The sequence below is a fragment of the Myotis nattereri genome (genome assembly GCF_964212035.1).
Source record: "Myotis nattereri genome assembly, chromosome: 10".
NCBI lineage: Eukaryota > Metazoa > Chordata > Mammalia > Chiroptera > Vespertilionidae > Myotis > Myotis nattereri.
Genome location: NC_138085.1, coordinates 38,366,377 through 38,386,619, shown reverse-complemented (window position 1 = coordinate 38,386,619; position 20,243 = coordinate 38,366,377). Strand labels below are relative to the sequence as shown.

Sequence of the window (20,243 nt, the reverse complement as noted above, 5' to 3'; positions counted from 1 at the left end):
TTCTGAAAGGCTTTCTTATTTAGCTTCCAGAATACCTTACCTACTAGTTCTCTTAACTCACTGGCTATGTTGATTACAGTGTTATTTACAATACCCAAGATTTGGATGCAGTCTAAGTGGCCATCAGTAGATGAGTGGATAAAAAAAGCTGTGGTACATTTACACAGTGGAATACTACTTGGCCATAAAAAAGAAGGAAATCTCACCTTTTGTAACAACATGGATAGACCTGGAGAGCATTATGCCAAGTGAAATAAGCCAGTTAGAGAAAGACATATACCATATGATTCCACTTATATGTGGAATTTAATGAACAAAAACAAAATAGAAACAGACTCAGAGATACAGAAGACTGACAGCTTTTAGAGCGGAGGGAGATTGGGGGGCTGGGTGAAATAGGTGAAGGGATTAATCCCAAAAACAAACTCATAGACACAGACAATAGTATGATGATTATTAGAGGGAAAAGGGGGGGGGATTAAGTAGAAAAGGCTAAAGGGGGAACAAATGGTGACGGAAGGAGACTTGACTTGGGGGTAGGGAATGCACAATGCAATATACAGATGATGTATTATAGCCCGGTGCACAGAATTTGTGCATGGGTAGGGTCCCTAGGCCTGGTCGGTGATCAGCGCCCATCTGTGGGGCGACCGGCAGGGCAATGGGGGAACCTCCGCTGGCACCCACCTTGGCCAGCCTGGCACCACCCACTTGCCGGCCCTGCCCCCCGCCGCCTCCGTCAATTGCCTCCCTCTGCAGGGTGACTGGTGGGGCAATCAAAGGGCCCCCACTGGCACCTGCCTTGGCTGGCCTGGGGCCTGCGGGCTGGGGGCAGCTCCTGCATTGAGCATCTGCCCCCTGGTGGTCAGTGCGCATCATAGCAACAGGTCATTGTGCTGGTCGTTCGACCGTTTGGTCAATTTGCATATTGGTCTTTTATTATATGCGATACACTTGAAACCTAATTTTATTAACCAATGTAACTCCAATAAATTCAATAAAATATTTTTTAAATTAAAAAAGAAAATATATAATGGAAACCTTTCAATTGTCTATACATAGAAAGCATCCTCATTATATTTTTGTACTTGAATAGTATCCATTGTTTGCATGTGCCATACTTTTTAAAATAAATAATAAAAATTAGCATAATTAATATTCAATATAAATAATTTAAAAACAATAACATATTGGAAACCAGTAGCCTGTATGTATAATAATTTTTTAAACCACAAAGTAAGGTTTATTTATATTTATTCTACAATAGTATCTACTTGCTTGCCTTATTCATATTGTCTATAGAAGATAGAGTCTGGAAAAATTAAAACTCAATGTTTAAAAGTTAAGTTTAATTTTTAAAAATTGCAATGTTCAATTTTCTCTCTACAATGTTAATTACAGAGGTCCTTAAATAGTGTTATTAATCACAGGCTTGTTAAAAGTCCTACAAAATGCACAGCCAAGCTGAAAAAGTCTGCACTGCTATATTTTGCTTACCGGCTACATTTTTCCTGGATTTTGTCAAAATCTGTGTCCGCCCACAAGGATGTGTCGTTCCTGGAACGCTGTGTATTGTGGCAGAAAAAAGATGGAGTGTGGAGGCTCAGCCTCCCTCTCTAGCTAAGGAGCCTCAGCGCGCTAGAATCATGGCTGGGCTCTTCCCTGCTCTGCCAGGGGCTGGCATTTGCGTCGATCATCCTCACAAGTGTGTGGCTGGGGTCCTTTCTCTTTGTCTATATCATGAGCTGGTTTTTGAGAGTACAGTCTGCAAACGACTGTGTAGACCTCACTCCCACTGGTTTTCTGAATCAACCTATTGTGCTATTGTTTCCTTTGGCTTCACCTGAGTGGCCCGAGGCATGCCCTGGACAGCAGGTTCCTCACTTAATGCTCATGGGTAGGCTCTCCAACGTCAAGCAAAACGATGTAAAACGAAACCAATTTACCACAGGCTACTTGATATAAGCAAGAGTTAAGTTCCTATGCATCCCGTCAACATTGTAACGAAATAATACTGAACAAAAAACGAAGGCAAGCACCTGCTGCACTACTGTGTGCTCACTACATAGAGAAAAAGTGGGAAGCAGTAGCTCCCAGAAAATTGATTGGGAGAAAAGCTTCTCATGAAAGTACACTTATTTCAGCAAACAGAATAAGTTTTAGAAAATACTTATTCCACTTAGAACCTTGAAACCAAACTTGAAAAGACTACACACACACACACACACACACATACACACTCACTGACAGTTATATTTTACAGCAAAGATGCAAAATGTAAATACAATATTAGTAAGTGCCCTAGAAGGTTTGGCTCAGTGGATAGAGCATCAGCCTGCGGATTGAAGGGTCCCGGGTTCAATTCTGGTCATAGGGCACATGCCTGGGTTGCGGGCTCGATCTCCAGGGTGGGATGTGCAGGAGGCAGTTGATCTATGATTTTCTCTCATCATTAATGTTTCTATCTCTCTCTTCCTTTTTGAAATCAATAAACATATATAATAAATCAATAAACAAAATAATAAAATAAAATATTAGTAAGTAAATCTAGCAGTGCTAACAAAACACAGCATAAGATCAACTCCTGTTTATTCCAGGGGCTCTAGAACAGCTGAAAACTAAGAAATTAGGCAATAGAAAAAAAAAAAGTACTGATGGATGCCAAAGGGAGAATCAGTAAATGAAATAACAAGATCTGATTATCTCTCTTGATAAACTAGAAATTAGATGATGTACTGTCTATTGTAAACTAACAGGCAACTCACTTAACAATAATTAAGAGAAACATTCTTTGAAAATGGGGGATAAGAAAAGATGCTTACTATCACCAGTTTTAAACATTGTTCTGAAAGATATAGTAAAAAGAAGGACACAGACACTGCATACAAAATAAAAAAGATAATGACTTATAGACTAATATCTAATTATTGGGGAAATCTGAGGAAAAATAGGGAAAATATTAGAACTTCATCTGCACAGGGTTCATTAGCTAGTTACAAAATGATTTCAAAAAGTATCAATAGCTTTCTAAGACACCAACAATAACCCACTAGAAATCCACCTTGGGGAAGTTATTGCATTTTCATTAGCAACCAACGATGTTAAATGTTAAAACATTTAAAGAAATGTGAGGGACTATATGAAGAAAAATACAAAAATATAAAAGAAAATATATAGGCTTACATACATAGGAAATACACCGTATTTATACATTTTTTTAAAACTTCATATTCTAACAATTACTTTTAAAGTTAATTTCTAAATTTAACACATACATTTCCAATAAAAATTGCAACAGGACTTTTCAACAGGGGGATTTTTAATAATGAATCTGGAGTTCACCAGGGTGGGTAAGTCCATGTCTGTCCTATTAAAAAAATAGTCAGTCAGCAAATAAATCAGAAACAGCCCAAGTATTAATAAAATTCAATATATGACAAAGGAAACTTCTCAAATCAGTAGGGAGATGATTATTTGATAAATGATGTTTGACTGTATAAAGTTATATAGCATTTAAAAATTAGATTAAAACCTAATTAAATTTAAATTAAATTATTAATGAATTTAAGATTTAAGTAAAACTTGTAATGTATAAGAGGAAATTAAATTGTGCATATTTATTTACTTTTGAGTTGAAGAAGGCCTTACTAAATATAACACTAAAGGGAAACACCATAAAAGAAAAGGTGGGTGGATGTAACTATAAAAAATAATTAAAGTTAAGATAATCACTGAAAAGGAAATTAAAATTTTAACTAGAAACATGGAAAATGTTTGCAACATATTACAGTCAGAAGGCTATATCCTTAACATATAATTTCTGTAATTCACTATATAATTTTAAAATAAAGATTTAATTTTAAAATGTCCTAGGGTCATGAATAGGTATTTTGCACACAAAAAGTAAAATATAAAGCAATAATACATACACAAAAATATTCCATCTCTCTAGTAAGAACTGCGAACATGAATAACATTTTAAATCTTTTATATTGGAAAAGGTATTCCTGAAATTGTTAGGAATGTGGGGAGGGGAGCACTCCTTTACAACGAATCTATATATTCTGATTCATGCTGCTAAATCTCTATGGTTTTCTGAAGACCAATTTAGCAGAATAAAGCCAAAGCCTTAAAATGTCCATCACTCTGAATAGACTTTTCTTCTAAGAATTCACCCAAATAATCATGCATGTGTGCAAGTTTAGGTAAAAACATGTTGATCACAAACTATCTCGTAGCAAAAGCTAGAAACACCTGCAAGGTCCCAGGATGAGGGATTATTTAAATTATGATACTTTGCAACCATTAAGCATAATCATGCAGAGCATATAATTACAGGAAATGTTTCGTACTTTATTGTGTTAAATTTTAAAAATTGTATATTATGCATAGGGAAAAAGTCCTGTATTGAAATAATTCCTAAGAATTGACTTAGCGGTGTTTGGGCAGTGAGATGAGGGTTGATTTTGCGTTTGTTCTTCATCATACTAATATTTTTGTAAGATCCTAATTCTCCTTAATGAAAATGTAATACTTTATAGTTTTAAAAATATGTACATTAAACACTTTCAGAAGGGAATTTGCAGTTGTGCAGATAATTTTTAATGGTAAGGTATTTTTCTAAAGAAAGTAGCTTAAGTACAGCTTAAATTTACAAAATGCTATATGTCAAATATATTCAATTTTTTTAAAAAGTAGCTTAGTTTCATATCTAAATAGGGAGCCTTAAAGAATCTTTTCAGGTTCCATCTGGACTCATCTGCTTAATCAGAATCACAGCACCTTACATTTTAATATCGCGGTGTAAATCTATTATTCAATTGTTTTATACACAACAGCTTTGGGGGTTTGTCTGCTCCAACTCCAATTTGTCCTCAGTGGCATTTATTGAAGCCATACTATTGTCAAAATGCTGAGGAGTTGGGAGAAAAATGGAGCAAGAAATTTTTGATTCAGGTGTAGAGAGAAAGGGCGAGAGGAAAGAGCAAATAAAATGGTCCGCAGGCTTCTAAAGCGTGGGTCCAGGCGGACCCTGGCAGAAAGCCCAGCTCTTGGAAACCTGCCCCCAGGATTTGTAAACAGTACAAATCCATTGACGAAGGTGCTGAAGACATGAAGAATCAGCCTTGGCCGTCCACACAAGACTGCACTGCACTGCTGCTCTTAACTCCGCTGACCAGACCCTTAGGATGGGCTGGGACTGTGACCCAAAGTCTGTTCTGATGGCAATACCCTTCCAAGTTATGCAATTATTACATATTTGCCAGAGACTTAGTGGCTTACAAAGAAGTATGAAGAACATAAGCAAGCCCAACCTTGTTTCGTTACTCAGACACAAATGCAGATTTCACTGGCACCTCAGGGCCGAGGCAGTTCTAATTATGGCCGAAGAAGGTCTTTCAGCAGCAGTCTGGGCTCCTGAAGACAGCCCCTCATGTTGCCCAGCAGTCTCCATGGTTGCATACAGGGGCCAGGTTGTAAAAGCCAGACTCTTGGACACCTCAGAGGCACCCAAGTCCCAGGACCCTGGGGCTAAGTTTGTCTTGATGCTCTAAACCAGTGGTTCTCAACCTTCCTCATGCCGCGGCCCTTTAATACAGTTCCTCGTGTTGTGGTGACCCCCAACCATAAAATTATTTTCGTTGCTGCTTCATAACTGTAATGTTGCTACCGTTACGAATCGTAATGTAAATATCTGATATGCAGGAGGTATTTTTCACTGTTACAAATCGAACATAATTAAAGCATAGTGATTAGTCACAAAAACAATATGTAATTATATATTCAATATGTGTTTTCCGATGGTCTTAGGCGACCCCTGTGAAAGGGTCGTTCGACCCCCAAAGGGGTCGCTGCCCACGGGTTGAGAACCGCTGCTCCAAACTCTTTCCTGCTCAAGGAGTGAGTAACTAGGATTTCGGTTTTACAACACAATCGGGACTTAGGAGCTCAGATTGTTCCCACCTTCGTGTGATTTCCATCAGCTACTCTTCTCTTGGTTCAACTCAATTTGCTAAATTGGACTGGGCTGGGAAGAGGACAGAGCAGTAATTTGAGACTCATTTGTGAGGCAGGATTGGGGAGAACCTTCGGGCAGGCTTGAGCTGGTTAGAACGTTATTGGAGGGAAATGGCTAGAAAGGGAAGAGGATAGTACATCTGCCTCTGCACCCGCCACTCCTCCCTGCCCCGCTCTCATATACAGGATGTGGAAAGTGAATGTGTGGTTATGGAGATGGTGTAAGAGGAAATGATTTGATTTTTCTGGACCATGGTATATCCAAATCATGGGCTTCTGGGATGGCCTGGGCATCTGCACAGAGGGGAAGGATGCAGGAGAGCATTTAGCACGAAGTTCGCTGACCCACTTAGGAGGATTTTGAACTTTAATCTAGGGGTGGGGGAGGATATAAACGTTTTACCCTGTTGCTCTTATACTGCATCAAGAGGATGCTGAGACAGGAATGGATACGAATAATAGATATCATGGTGTTTGGGGGTTTATTAGCAATCATAATATTAGTCTTAATTGAGCTCTTACTGAATGTCAAGCAATGAATCAGGAACTCTACCTCTTTCCATTTCCTTTTTCCCTCAAACAATACCCATACCCTACAAGGCAAGTTTTATTATATCCCTGTTACCAGGTGGGAAAATTGAGGCCCAGAGAGGTGAAGCATCTTGCCTATGTTCGCACAGCTAGTAAGTGATAGAACCATTGCCAGAACCCATTGTCTATGCACTTTCCTACACCAAACTGCATTGTCAAAAGCTACATGTAAGGCTATTAAATGACATTCCTTTTTATTGAATTTATTAGTGTGACATGGGGTAACCGATATATATAAAAGCCTAATATGCAAATTGTCCCCTCGGGAGTTCGACTGGGAGACTGGGAGTTCGATTGCTCACTATGACGTGTGCTGACCACCAAGGGGTGGTGCAGAACGAAGGAAGGCCCCGGCCATCAGCCAGAAGGCCCCAATCAACCTGTGCACTAATTTTGTGCACCAGACCTCTAGTAAAATTATATAGGTTCAGGGGTACAATTCTAGTATACATCATCTGTACATTGTATTGTGTGTTCAACACCCTGGTTCAAGTCTCCTTCCATCACCATTTATCCCCACTTTACCTCCTTCTCTCTCCCCCCGCCCTCTCCTTTTCTCCCTGGTAATCACCATACTTTTGTCTGTCTGTGAGTTGTTTGTTATTGCTAGTTTTTGTTTGTTTGTTTTTGCATTTTGCAGAGTTTTAGGCTGGCAGTGCCTTAACTGGGCCACTGAAAACACCTGGTGGCTGTGGTTTGGCTCATATCCTCAGTCTTTAACATATTGACTTCCAGACCCCTCATCATGCCTGCTGGGAAGAAAAAGGAATTGGTCCATCTTTGAGAACATGCCCCCATTGAGGATTCAGTCACAAGGTTTTCTAGGTTATTGTCTAACTCCTTCTTTGAAGAGCCCAGTTAAACTGTTGAGCAAACTAGTTGTATTTCACCCTCGTGGCTATTTCTATTTTAGTTCTTGTCATGAATTAGGGCATTTTTTAAGCCCCTCTGGCTCCCTGGGACTGCTTAGGAGGATATTTTGGCTGTCTGTGGGATTTTCTTTTGTTTAAACATTTTCAGAATCAGACAAATCCTCTTAGGAAAACATATTAATTATTCAAGAGGACCTTTCTCCACAGTGGAATCAAATTAATTAATAAATCACACAACGTGGGTATTTAAGCTTATGCTCCTAATCTCCCTACATGCCACTAAATATGCACATGAGATTTTGGAAAAATCATGTCTATTATATTTTCTGATAGAGAGAGTGGGGTGGGGGTAGTTAGCGTGACCACCATTCAGCACCCATCCTGCATGAGCCCAGGCAGCTGGGTGAGTTGTGAAGGCAGCTGCTCAACAGTTCACATACAGCATAGGGCACTGTGTTGAGCTGTGAGACAGAGCATTGCATTTTTTTATTATTATTATTATCTGAAATCCACTGAGAAGGGAGGGAAGGGAAGGGACCGAGCTATGAAAAAGCCATGAAGACTCTTTCCTCAGAGGAGAAACCCAGCTGATCTGAAGAAAGAATATCTCACGACCCAGTTGGAGGACTCAAGGGTGCCAGGTAGGTTCCTCGCTCCAGGAAGAAAGGCCCCACCTCGGAAGACTTCACGCAGAGGGAGTGGACGCTGCTGCGCAGACCTGCTGTCTAGGAGGCACACAGTCCCCCAGGCACACATCTGAAACGTGCTGAGATCCCGGGGTTGTCAAAACTCACAGGCACTACCCCTCCAGTTTTGATGAGTCATGTGAAGAAACAAGATACAGTCAGACAAATGCTGGTTACATATTTTTCATGACTTCAAAGTCTCAGAAAAGAAACTGAAGAGGACCCAGGACAGATGGTGAATGTTGGGGGTCACTTCACCCATGTCCATGGTCAAGTCTGAAATGGAGATTGATAAGAAGGTAAAAATATCAGAGAGTACAGTATGTAGCTAATTCTATTCAGGCAGCAAAACAGTCAACGGTGAACTAGGGGTGGGGTGAGGCTGCATGATTCCATCAGTGTAATTCAAATGATAAGATGTGAGGATGAGAAGTGGGAAAGGGTAAAACTTGAAGGAAACCAAGGAAATACATAGCACATTGGGACAAATCGATTCCAAATGGCAAGGTGTGGGTGGGCCCTGTGGGCGCTGAGCAAGCAGAGCTCCACCACTGGGCACTGGGCTGCAGCTCTGGGCAAGACCCCTGAATGGCACACCCGGATTCGGGTCTTCCACTCAACCCTGGTGATAGAACCTTGGTGGCTCCTTAGGGAGGTGGTTCGGCCACCTCTGCCGGTGTAACTTTGTAAGCCTGGGAAGGGATTTTTTGAACAGTAAATAGACAATGAAAAGATGGTACTTCTATGTCGGAAGTGTGAATGAGGCTGTATGTTAATTTGTGTGTGATTTGTTTTTAATATGTTGGAAATGAGAATCCGGTACATTAGAGAATTCGACTTTCTAGATTTGCAATTTGAATCGAAATACTTTGGAGGATTTAATTAATTAATTTTGTAATCAATGTTTAGATGCGCATGAGAACCTCATTTGCTGAATCTGTAAGTTTCATTCTTAGGAGGTTGAAATGCTTTAAGAGAATTTGATAGGCTAAATTTAGAGGGTTTGATTTATTAGACTTACCAGAACTATGTAAGTCCTGAGGAAAACTTGGTTTTTCCTATTTATAAGTTATCCTGTTAGGGATTCAAAGTTGTTGTTTTTTTTTACACCAGATGCATCACATTTATGATTATAATTTAAAATATTTAGGGAAATTAATCAAGTTTATAGGCACTGTTTACATTGTAAGATGATTTGTTAAGTTTATAAAAATGTGTGACTAATTGGAACTATGTCAGATCATTGGATTGATGAAGCTTGAAAATGTTAAATTACTTAGGAGGAAGGACTCCCTCTCATGTTTAAGAGCTACTTGGGCATCACTCAAAAGATAAGGGAAAGTGAATGTTTGACACTTGGACACGCATAAACTATATTTATAAGAAAGCGTCCAAGATTTATAAGATGTATTCAAAGGTGAAAGAAACAACTTTAACAAATTGAATATCAACTAAAACACATGCAGCTGTAAGACCTTTTGCTACAGCCAAGTTCTCCTTCAGACACTAAACATGCAAATGGTGCTTCCCTGTGAGGGTGGTGACTTTGGGACATACAGGGTGTGGAAAGTGAATGGTTTTGGAGGTGTTGTAAGAGGAAATGATCGGGTTTTTCTGGACCGTGGTATATCCAAATCATGGGCTACTGGTGAGGGCGTGGGCATCGGCACAGAGGGGAAGGATGCTGGGAGCATTTAGCTCCAAGTTCGCTGACCCACTTAGGAGGATTTTAAACTATAATCTTAGCGGGGAAGGATATAAATGTTTTACCCTGTTGCTGTTATACCAGAATCCAAGAGGATGCTGATACAGGAATGTATGTGAATAATAAATATAATGGTGTGCCAGGGTTTATGAGCAGTCATAATATTACTTTTAATTGAGCTTTTACTGACCGTCAAGCAATGAATCAGAAACTTTCCATCTCTTTCCATTTCCTTCTTCCCCTCAAACAATACCCCACTGGGCAAGTTTTATTATATCCTTGTTATCAGGTGGGAAAATTGGCCCAGAAAGATGAAGTATCTATGTTCACACAGACAGTAAATGATAGAACCACTGCTGGTACCCACCGTCCGCGCTCTTTCCTACACCAAACTGCACTGTCAAAGGCTAGAGGTGAGGTTATTAAAGGACACTCTTAAGCAAAGGACATAAAAGGCACTCTATGAAGAGTCTCAAGTATGAAATATAGTGACAAAAGCTTAATTGAAAAATAAATCAAGTAAAGAATTTTATGAGAAGGGCAAGGAATCAGGCTCAGTGCTACTTAGACGAAGTTCCTGGAGCAGTTCATATGCCGCATTAATTCTCACGCTGAAATGTGAGTCTCAAGGACATCATTAAAGCATCTATTCATCCCTGGGGTTCCTCATCCATAGAGCCTCACATTTCTCCTTCAACGGGGTGGAATCACAGCCTCAGGGTGGCAAGAGGGGAGGTTTGGACAATGTAAGCCAGTTCCCGACTCTGTCCTCCACGTCTATGACTTTCTCAGGCCACTCTGCTCAGATTTTCCTGTGTCTGTACTATTTTAATATATGAACTAGGTGTTTAGATAATTACTGTGGGTACAGGCCTTGGAGGGCTGGGTGGTGGGTAGGCTTCTGCTGGCTCTGCCTCAGAAAGGACAAGTGAAACAGAGAGCACTTCCCGTAGCTAGTAGGGGTGTTGGAGGAAGAGCCAGGGAGGTGACAATATAGCTGGGCCAGAAAAGGATCTATGAAATGTGTCAGCTTCCAGCATGCCTGGAGAGACTGCAGTAGGTGGGAATGATAAACGCCTCCGCATTTAGAGGTGTCGCCTGGAGTGTAACCCCTGTCAGGTGCAGGATGTGGATCTGGAATCCAGTGGGGCCAGTCAAATGGAGGGTGGAAGAGGCAAGTGTGAATTAGAACATGGAGTTTTCTAGAAACATGGAGTTTTCTAAGAAAGCTCCATAGTAGGCATATATTTGGCCCAATTTCCTTTTGCTTCAAGGCATAGTATCACAGGTGTGCTTTGCAGTCTGCCTGATTTATTGGTTCTGGGAACAGAACCAAATAAAGTTTTCCTGTTTTCATGGTGCTTGCAACTTAGTGGGGAAGGTGGGGGGGAGGTGTGGGAGAGACCAACACATTACAGACTGTTACAACCTCCCTGGATAAACGACATGGGACTAGATAAGAAGGCACCTCATCTAGACGTGCAGGTTAAGGTCAGCTTTTAGTGGAGGTGGCACTTGGGCTTCTCCCTTTTCTTTATTTTACCTGTAAGTTTTTCTTATATTTCAAAGGGTAGTTCTCTACTCTGTCTCCAAGATCCAACAGCATGGCATTAATCGCATTGGTTTATAATGGTGTTCATGACTTTGTCAATCCCCAAATACTGAGAGCAAAAAGGCAAAAGCAGGGTTTTATACCCTCAGCATCTGGCATATAGTAGGTACTTGGTAATAGTTTGATGGATAGATAGATGAGGAAGAGCCATTCCCCTCATTGCCATCAAATTTTATCCCACCTTTCTATGCTTTGCTGACACTATGTCTCACAGGTCACCAATGTTCTTTAATTGCCAAGTCCAGGGTTGTCACCCTTGGATTCTACTGACACTAATGAATATGACAAGCCACAGGTCACCTCTCTTAACCTTTGTCACTCCACAGATCCTGATTTCTCCACTACACCTTTATCTATTTCTTCTTTTCCAACTCCCTACTGCCTGGCAGGACATTCCTGGGAATCGTTAGCCTCTGGAAACATATATGTAGATATTCTCTACTTTCCAAACTCTCATAGGCCTTCTGTTTGGAAAACTCCGAAATGTACATTTTGATCCCTGGTTTCTCATTCTCTAGCCCCACCTCTCAAGTTGCTTGTTGGGCATTTCCAACGAATTGTTATATTTTCATATCAAATCCAACAAAAACTGTACTCATTTTCTTCCCAACAACTTCTTCGTTCATTCCCTAATTCACTTGTGAATTTACTACAGTTGACTCAGCCTGTCATTCTCCCCAAACACTTTGCAACTTATTACCTCCACACTTGTGTCATATAGCTTCTTCTACGTATAATGTCACCATTCTTTACTGTTCTCTCTAAATTTCTTATCTAATCTTCAAAGCCCAACTCAATTGCCATCTTTTGAGGTCTTCCTTGATCATCACTGCTGGACATTACTTCCTGCTCGCCTTTCCTGTAGAATTTGTCGGTACAACCCACATGAAAGGTAATGCCCAACACCTTATATTGTAGTTATCTTTCAATCAGTCTTATTTGCCCCCATATGTAGCATAAGCCCTGTAAAGAACGACGTGAGACCCAGAGTCAGGAAATATCACCTTACCTGGTGGCATTATCCTCTGATGAACTGAAGATCTTGTCTAAGTTTAACAGTGAATGTTTCTCTCTTATTCTATCATTTGCTGATTCAACAACAACAATAATAATAATAATAGGAAAATAGGAAAAAAGTCTTGTGTACATATTATGTGATTTCACATTGAGAATTATTTTATTTCCCCAAAATTGAACTTTTGTTTCTGACAGTTTAAAACAAAAGCAAACTAACTAACTAACTAACTAACTAACTAAAATGAAAAATCTTGACCATTCAAGACACTGAAGGCTCTCATAAGTAGAGAGAGGATGTGGCAAGTGCACCAGGGCAGCTCCAAGGAGTAGGTGGAACCTACATAGAACCTCTTCAGGAAAGGTCCTGCTGCCTAAATGATCCATCTAAGATGAAACAAACGAATTTGATCTATGTCATCCCAGACATTCAAGGTTCCTGATTTGAAAAGACGGGAGCAGCTGTGGTGGACAAGCTTCTAAGGAATGACCATTCTCAGCAACACAGGGGTGTTTGGCCATGGGTTTTAAGGTCCATCTAAATTAGTGCAAAGGATCCTAGAGTCTAAGTCTGGTCTCTGGGTGGGGAAGGAGTGCCCTGAGTTATATAATGGGATCCAAGTCTAGTCAACAAGGTGAGGTTCAAGGATAGAATACAGCAGGCTGCTTAGGCTTGTAGCTGAGTATGATGGGGGCAGAGTGGGATGGACTCCAGGTATCAGAGGGCAGGATTTCTGTCATATATGCATGTCTTTACTCTTGGTTCTGCTTTTACTTTCTAAGAGAGTCCATTCCTTCTGCCTTCATCACTCTCCCAAACTGAGCAATGCTATGTTTGATCCTGACCATGTTTCATATTGTCCAGAGACCATCATTATGTGGATGTTTCCTTTCACTCAAGCACAATATTCCAAGAACCGGTCTCAAGAATGAGCTACCTTCCCCATTCATGTCACTGAAATTACACCTCCCCCTTACCAGGTACAGGAGCCGCGATACCAGGCTGGTGCTTTTCTGAGCCTTGTTGCTGTGTGCTTAGTGCTAAGTCAGTTTACCTTTTGTCCCTATAACCCCTCTTAAGGGGCTTAGGGATTAGTCCCCCTCCTCTGTTCTTAGGTGCCGCCCCATAATACTAGAACCGGCTACTATCACCAGCCCCTGCAAAAGGCAGGTGTCACCTCTCAGTGACCTCTAACTTCTCATTTCATGAAACACCACACACACCTTTTGTTTTTATAATAGGAAAAAAGTTAAATTTTATTTTAAAGTAGGAGAATTGTAGAGTTTCAAAAAGTACAGTCCTTGCCCTAACTGGTTTGGCTCAGTGGATAGAGCATCGGCCTGCGGACTTAAGGGTCCCAGGTTTGATTCTGGTCAAGGGCATGTACCTTGGTTGCAGGCACATCCCCAGTGGGGAGTGTGTAGGAGGCAGCTGATCAATGTTTCTCTCTCAACGATGTTTCTAACTCTCTATCCCTCTCCCTTCCTCTCTGTAAAAAATCAATAAAATATATTTTTTTAAAAAAAAGTACAGTCCTTGATGTTAGAGCTTAATTAGAGGGAGACCTCATCTTACTTAGTGTATTTGTCTCTGCAACTTTTTTATTCTATGTAACTCTTGTCTCTAATAAATAAGTATTCTTCTGTCCAGCTGGCCTGGCTCAGTGGTTGAGCACCAACCTATAAACCAGGAGGCCGTGGTTTGATTCCTGGTCAGGGCACATGCCCATGTTGCAAGCTCAATTCCCAGTGTGGGGCATGCAGGAGGCAGCCAATCAATGGTTCTCTCTCATCATTGATGTTTCTATCTCTCTCTCCCTCTCTTTTCTTCTCTGAAATCAATAAAAATGTATTTTTAAAAATAAATAAATAAATATTCTTCTAAAGGGGATTTCTCTTTCCCATTCTGTAGAAATATTACAGAAAAGATTTAAATTAGTACTAAAATCTGCTGTTGGTTTTTTTTTTTTCCCTTGGACCCAGAAGGAAATTTGGCAAAGTTTATCAAGACAGTTGGACCCAGCAACTGCACTTCAATGAGATTCTTCTATGAAAAGAACAAGAGATGTTCTCAAAGATTTATAGCGAGGATATTCATTTCAAAGTTAATTGTAATCATTACAAATGGAAACGATTTACATCTAAAAATAGAGGAATGCTGAAAGAAATTATTATAGCCGGGCAATAGAATGCATCCGTTAAAAATCCTACCATTAAATCTACTTCATGACATGGAAAATGCCCAGGATATGATGTTAAGAAACAAACAAACAAACAAAAACACAACTGTTGAAACTGTTTTTATTATGGCCTCAGATTTATCCTTAAAGTGTGAATGACCGCATGTGGTGTAAACAACACAAAAAAAGTAAGTATAAGCTGGCATTCCAGAATTTTGACTGCTTATCTGTCAGAGAGGGATTATAAATAATTTTTACATATTCTTTATAATTGTATGCATTTTTCAAATGTTCTTCTAGAAACCTGCATTATCTTATTCATTCACTTACTCAATAAACATGTAGTAACTGTGAGGTGCCAAGTACTCTGCTTTGTGCTGAGGAGATAAAGTAAACAAGAGAGGACAGACATGTTCCTTGCTTTGCTCAGAGTTTATAATCCTTTAAAATTAGGAGGAAACTTTTATAAAAAATTAATTTCATTTGAGCCAGTGGTTCCACTTCTGGGACTCTATCCTAAGAAAAAATTAAATAACAACAACAGCAACAAAATTATCAAGCAGAAATGTATAGTAGTGTATTCATCATAATAGCAAAAAAGTCTAGAAATCACCTAAATACCCAACAGTAGAAGGATTCTTAAAGTAATGATATCACATTCATATAATGGGATAATTGATAGCCATTATGATTATGTTACTGAAGACTTTTTAATAACATGGGAAATGTTATTAATATTTTCCATTAATATCAACAGAAAAAAGTAAGCTATGGAATTACATAGAATCTGACCTCAGTTACATAGTGTAATAGTCATAAGAGAAATTCCAATGCTAACAAGTGTTATTTTGGCATAAGGAAGTAGTGGTTGGTTTGTATTTTTGTGTCTCAGAGTTCTCCAGTTTTCTGCAGCGAACGAGGTTCAATTTTGCAATCTGAACAAAACATGTTGCTTTCATTGTTTAAGACTTGATTCAAAGATTATCTGTGAAAGAGTCAAGGAACATACAAAAAGTAGCTGAGCATTTTTCTCAGGGCTGGCATGCCATGCTGGAGAAGGGAGAGATCACTCATGGAGAGGGCTTAAGGCTCTTCCTCTCTAAAACATTCTCAGGAGGGAATGGATGAACACAGATGCGGCGCAGCTACATTCTCAGAGGGCCTGAGGGGGTTGATTCGCTGTGTGCTCAGGAGGTGAGCAAGGAAAAATAGCAGGAACACAGCGGGCGGGGAGATAGTAGGGGGAGGAGACTTGGAGACACAGCCCTGACCCCTCATCCCTAACTCCACCTTGAACCCTAACCTTGAGCATGTCGTTGATCATCTCCCTGGACTGTATGTGTACATTAGGGACATGGAGACATTTCTCGGCGCTGTCATTTCCCTCAGCCTTGGCACCAGAGATCCGCTGGCCTCACTGAGCAGGAGTCACGCAGGGTCGGGGTCCTGGCTATGAGGTGCCTAGATAAAACAGTGGAGCTTGAGATGCCAGAGTCGAGGTAGCTCCAGGCCCTGTCCACTGTGAAGACTTTGACCCTGGCTCCTGCCCTCACCTTCTAAGTTCCAAGGGAAAGAGCCGGGCTGTGGAACATGTCATTTCTATGGAAGTCAAAGCAGAAGAGCGGTCCGCTGGTGCACATACTGGTTGTCAGGTCTCCTGAGCTCACACAAGGTTCCAACGCAGTAAAAATACCAACTTTCCCTCTAATTTAGGGATCATCCAGAGAGTGTGTGTAAGGTACCAGTTTTCACTGCTTCGATATGTGGTTATATATCATGCTATGGGTTTTCTAAGTTTAAGGGGGGGGGGGCTGAGGTACAGGAGTAAACTGGTGCAGAAAGATTTACATGTATACCTCACTCTCAGCAAACAGAATATCTGAAAACCAGAGCGGCATAAAGGTACATTCACAAATGAATTCATTTCACTCCCACTTTGAGTAATTGGTTTCTCCTCCACATTTAAAATACAATTGACTCATCACAACTTGTCTTACACACAACATATCAAGCACATAAGAGCTGCCTAAGGGGAGGTGTCTGTGGAGCTGAGGAAGCAGAATTTGGACACCACTGCAAAGGACACACAGCCTTCTCTGATCTTAGGGGTGTTCATTCACGATACAAGCTGGAAAAAAACTTCAAATTGATTGCAAATCGTAAACAATCTTTGTGCACAAGGTTTAATAGTTTGGGAATTTTTTTAAAAAGTTTCTCTCCTAGTTCCTTCTTTGGGTTTCTCACATTCAGTTATCTCAGCAAGGCCATCAAAGAACCCGTTTTAAAATCACAGTGGCAGGTGTTTGAAACATACCTCCACATCCCCCGTAAACATTTAGCACCGGTGCTCACAGAGATATACACATGAGCCACATAGGACACCCACAAAAATAGTCAATACAACTAGAGCTGTGTTCCAATCATCAGTTTTCCATCATGCCACCTCGGGGAGGGCATTCATTCCAGAGCACTACCCCCTGTGTTTGAAAATGCCAACCTTATCACGTTCTATCAGCTTCTGAAACCCTAATCTGTTGGCTGCATGAGAGACAGAGTTCGCAACTGCCTTTGCCAAGCACATTTCTCTGTGGATACAGACAGGCTAACAACATTGACCTCCCATTACAAGGGGAATTTAGCAAAACTGCTGGGGAAGCTCCCTATCCGTGGAGAGCCTTAGGAACAGAGTCTGCCTCTAATTTCTGAGCGGGAACTCCTAGCAGCAGAGAGGAAGCTGAGTTAGAATTCTAAGTATTTCTGATTCAATGAAATGCTCTTCACATCCAAATAACACTGGAAAGTTGAGGTGGGAGACACAAGTTTCTGAATCTTCAGGAAAAAGAGAAAACGAGAAATGCTGGCGAGGCATACTTAAAACTGGAAGGCACCAGAGGCTGCACCCCCTTGGTCCCTGAAGCAGGCCTGCAGGGGTATGCAAGGTGACAGGCAGGGACACACGCCTTGGCCAAGCTTGGGTATCGCCTTCAGGCTTTCGGGGCAAAAGAGAGAAAAAATAGATGGAAAGAAGCAAAGGGAAGTGTCCAGGAGATGCGTAGGGAGGGGATGAAGAAAGAGAGTTAAATGAAGAGAAAAGGGAGTTTTGTGGAGAAAAGAGAGGAGACTGGTGATAGGTGGAAGGGGGGGTGGGGGGGAGGAAGGAAAGAGGAACTAGAGAAGAAAATGGTGAGATAAGACAAAGTGCCCCCATCCACAACTGGCTGTCAGTAAAAACCCGAGTACAGGTGGCCACCCTCCACCTTGAACCAGGCACCACCCAACACGGCAGCTCCATAGCAAAGCCATCGCCTTGTGTGGGCACTTTCTCCCCTTTCCACGAGGGGCAAGCTCACCTATCCAAGGCCACGGCTGTCATGGAGTAGATGCTGGCAAAGACCGAGGCGATGGGGAAGAAGTTGTGGAACTTGCAGTAGAACAGGCCGTAGTACCACTCGTTGTGGACAGCGTAGGTGAAGTTCACCACTGTGTTGAACGCCGCCATGGAGGCCTCGGCGAAGGCCAAGTTCACCAGGAAGTAGTTGGTGACTGTCCTCATTCTCTTGTGGGCCAGGATGATCCACATCACCACCACGTTGCCCACCACAGAGGTCACCACGATGGCCGTGTAGGCAGCTGCCCAAAGGACAATTTGCCAGGTTGGCTGCACGAACTGGTTGGGCTCCGAGGTGTTGGTGGAGATGTTTGGGAAGAGGTCTGAGTCAACCGGGAGGACGTTATCCATCCCTTGGCTGAGTGGGTAAGCTGTCCTCTCTGTACACGCACCCACTTGGCAGCAAGGTCCTGAGGCCAGCGCCAGGGGACAGGGTCCTGGTGAACCCAGCCGGGAAAGCTGCAGGCTCTTTCCTCGCAGGCAGGACACTTGGCTCTCTGAAGAGGGATGCTTCTGTGAGCTGTCTGGCTGCCCCTGCTGGCACCGAATGCCTCCACTTTCAAGCTTCAGGAAGCATCTGAGTTCGGAAAGCTGGAGACAGCGTACCTTCTGCTTTGGGCTGGAATTGGAAAAGCAATTCTGTGGGTCACGGTTCCAGGAAGCTGGAGACCCCGCCTTTCTGCACCTGCTGCTGCTGCTTACAACTCGTATTCCCCCTGCCTGCAGCGGGGAAGGCAACGCTCTGTGCTTCGTGAGGACTTGGGGCTTAGAGGGTGCCCCTCACAGTGCGACCCATAAAAGTTCTGAGTCTGTGGCCGGCATTCTGGAGCTCCGTGTGCCGCTGGACATTTTCCCTTTGCTTTCGCTGCCGCCGCCGCCGCCGCCTCCACCACCACCACCACCACCTCCTGCAGCTTCGCAGGCTCTTCTTGGCTCGGGTCCTGCTGGGCTAGGGAGTTAGCAGAACCTCGGCAGGCTGCGCGAGGTTTTTATAGCCCGCTGCAGAGACGTCACCGGGAAGGGGCAGGACCTGGGCTGCGTACTCGCCAGTCCCCGTGCGCAGCGCGGCAGCTGCACCAGCTGTTGGCAACTGCCTCACTCCGGCGTCGCAGGCACCACGCCTTTTGCAGCTACCTGCTGTGGGAGTCTGCAAGCCGAGCGCCCCACACGCTCCGCCAGGGGGCGCCAGGTGTCATCGGAGTACTTGCGCCGGCGGGGGGAGGGGGGGGTGGGGGGGGGGCGTCTACCGCTGGAACCAAAGGGGAAAAGGAAGGATTCACGAAAGAGCTGTCATGACCGACACTCAATTTCCAGGGAGGGCAGCCCGGAGCGCTGCGACAGCTCTGCAGAGGCGCGTGGCTGTGGCTGTGGGAGTTGGGCAAGTGCGGAGGCGACCTGCCCGCGCTGAGCTCCCGGCCGCGGTCCTGCTCTCGCACCAGCCCGAGTGCGCCGGGCGCTGGCTCTGGCGGCTCCGGAGAAGCGAGAGGGGAGGATGCCTGGTTCCCGGCTTCCGGAAAATAACTTTCCTGTTTAGAAAACACCTCCAAAAATACTTAGTTCCTTTCCCTGGCGGGCCGATTCTCCAGGGAAGCAGAGATCGGCTCTAAGCTTTGGGGACACCCTCCCCAGCCTCCATGGCAGCTTGGCCCCTCGCTCCATGAAAAACTCCAGCCGAGCCCGCCAGCTGAGCCTCCACACGCGGGCAAGCGGGACTGAGTTGAGCTCCCAGCGAAGCGTGGTGAGCGCAGGAGCCACCCATCCGCAGCGTGTCGCCCAGAAGCGCGGCTCCCGGCTCTCTGCCAGCACCACTGCGGCTCGGGTTCGGCGCCTGGGGACCCGGCAGCCTCCGCCTCCACGCCTCCGGGCCTGCAGACCACCCCGGGGACCTGGGTGGCGTGGGGAGCGGGAGAGGTTCTTCCCGCTCCCAGGTCTGCATACGGACGGAGGGCAGGTCTGCCCGCCTCTTCTCCCCTCCCCGCAACCCCTGCCACCCTCACCACCCCTCCCTGGCGGGCTTCGAAGGAAGCCTGGTCTCCCAGTACAAGGCCATTTCACACGGCCGAGCTGGTACTGGGCACTGGGAGGAGGTGGGAAGGGCTTGCCAGCCGGTGCGAACCGTGTTTGGAGAAGCCGAGATGGGCTGAGGTTTGGAGCGCGTTCCAGCCAGACTGGCACAG

At 43.3% G+C, this 20,243-nt stretch overlaps 1 protein-coding gene across 1 annotated transcript in view; it reads right to left on the bottom strand.

Annotated features, from left to right (window-relative positions):
• Positions 1-18,417, bottom strand: part of TACR1 (tachykinin receptor 1) — a gene marked incomplete at both ends in the record, with an annotated part of 129,810 nt that extends 111,393 nt beyond the window's left edge. Inside the window, one exon of the mRNA XM_081100966.1 lies at positions 18,029-18,417. Coding sequence (XP_080957092.1) covers positions 18,029-18,417 — 389 coding nt within the window. The remainder of the gene's footprint in view (positions 1-18,028) is intronic.
• Between the last annotated feature and the right edge of the window lie 1,826 nt (positions 18,418-20,243).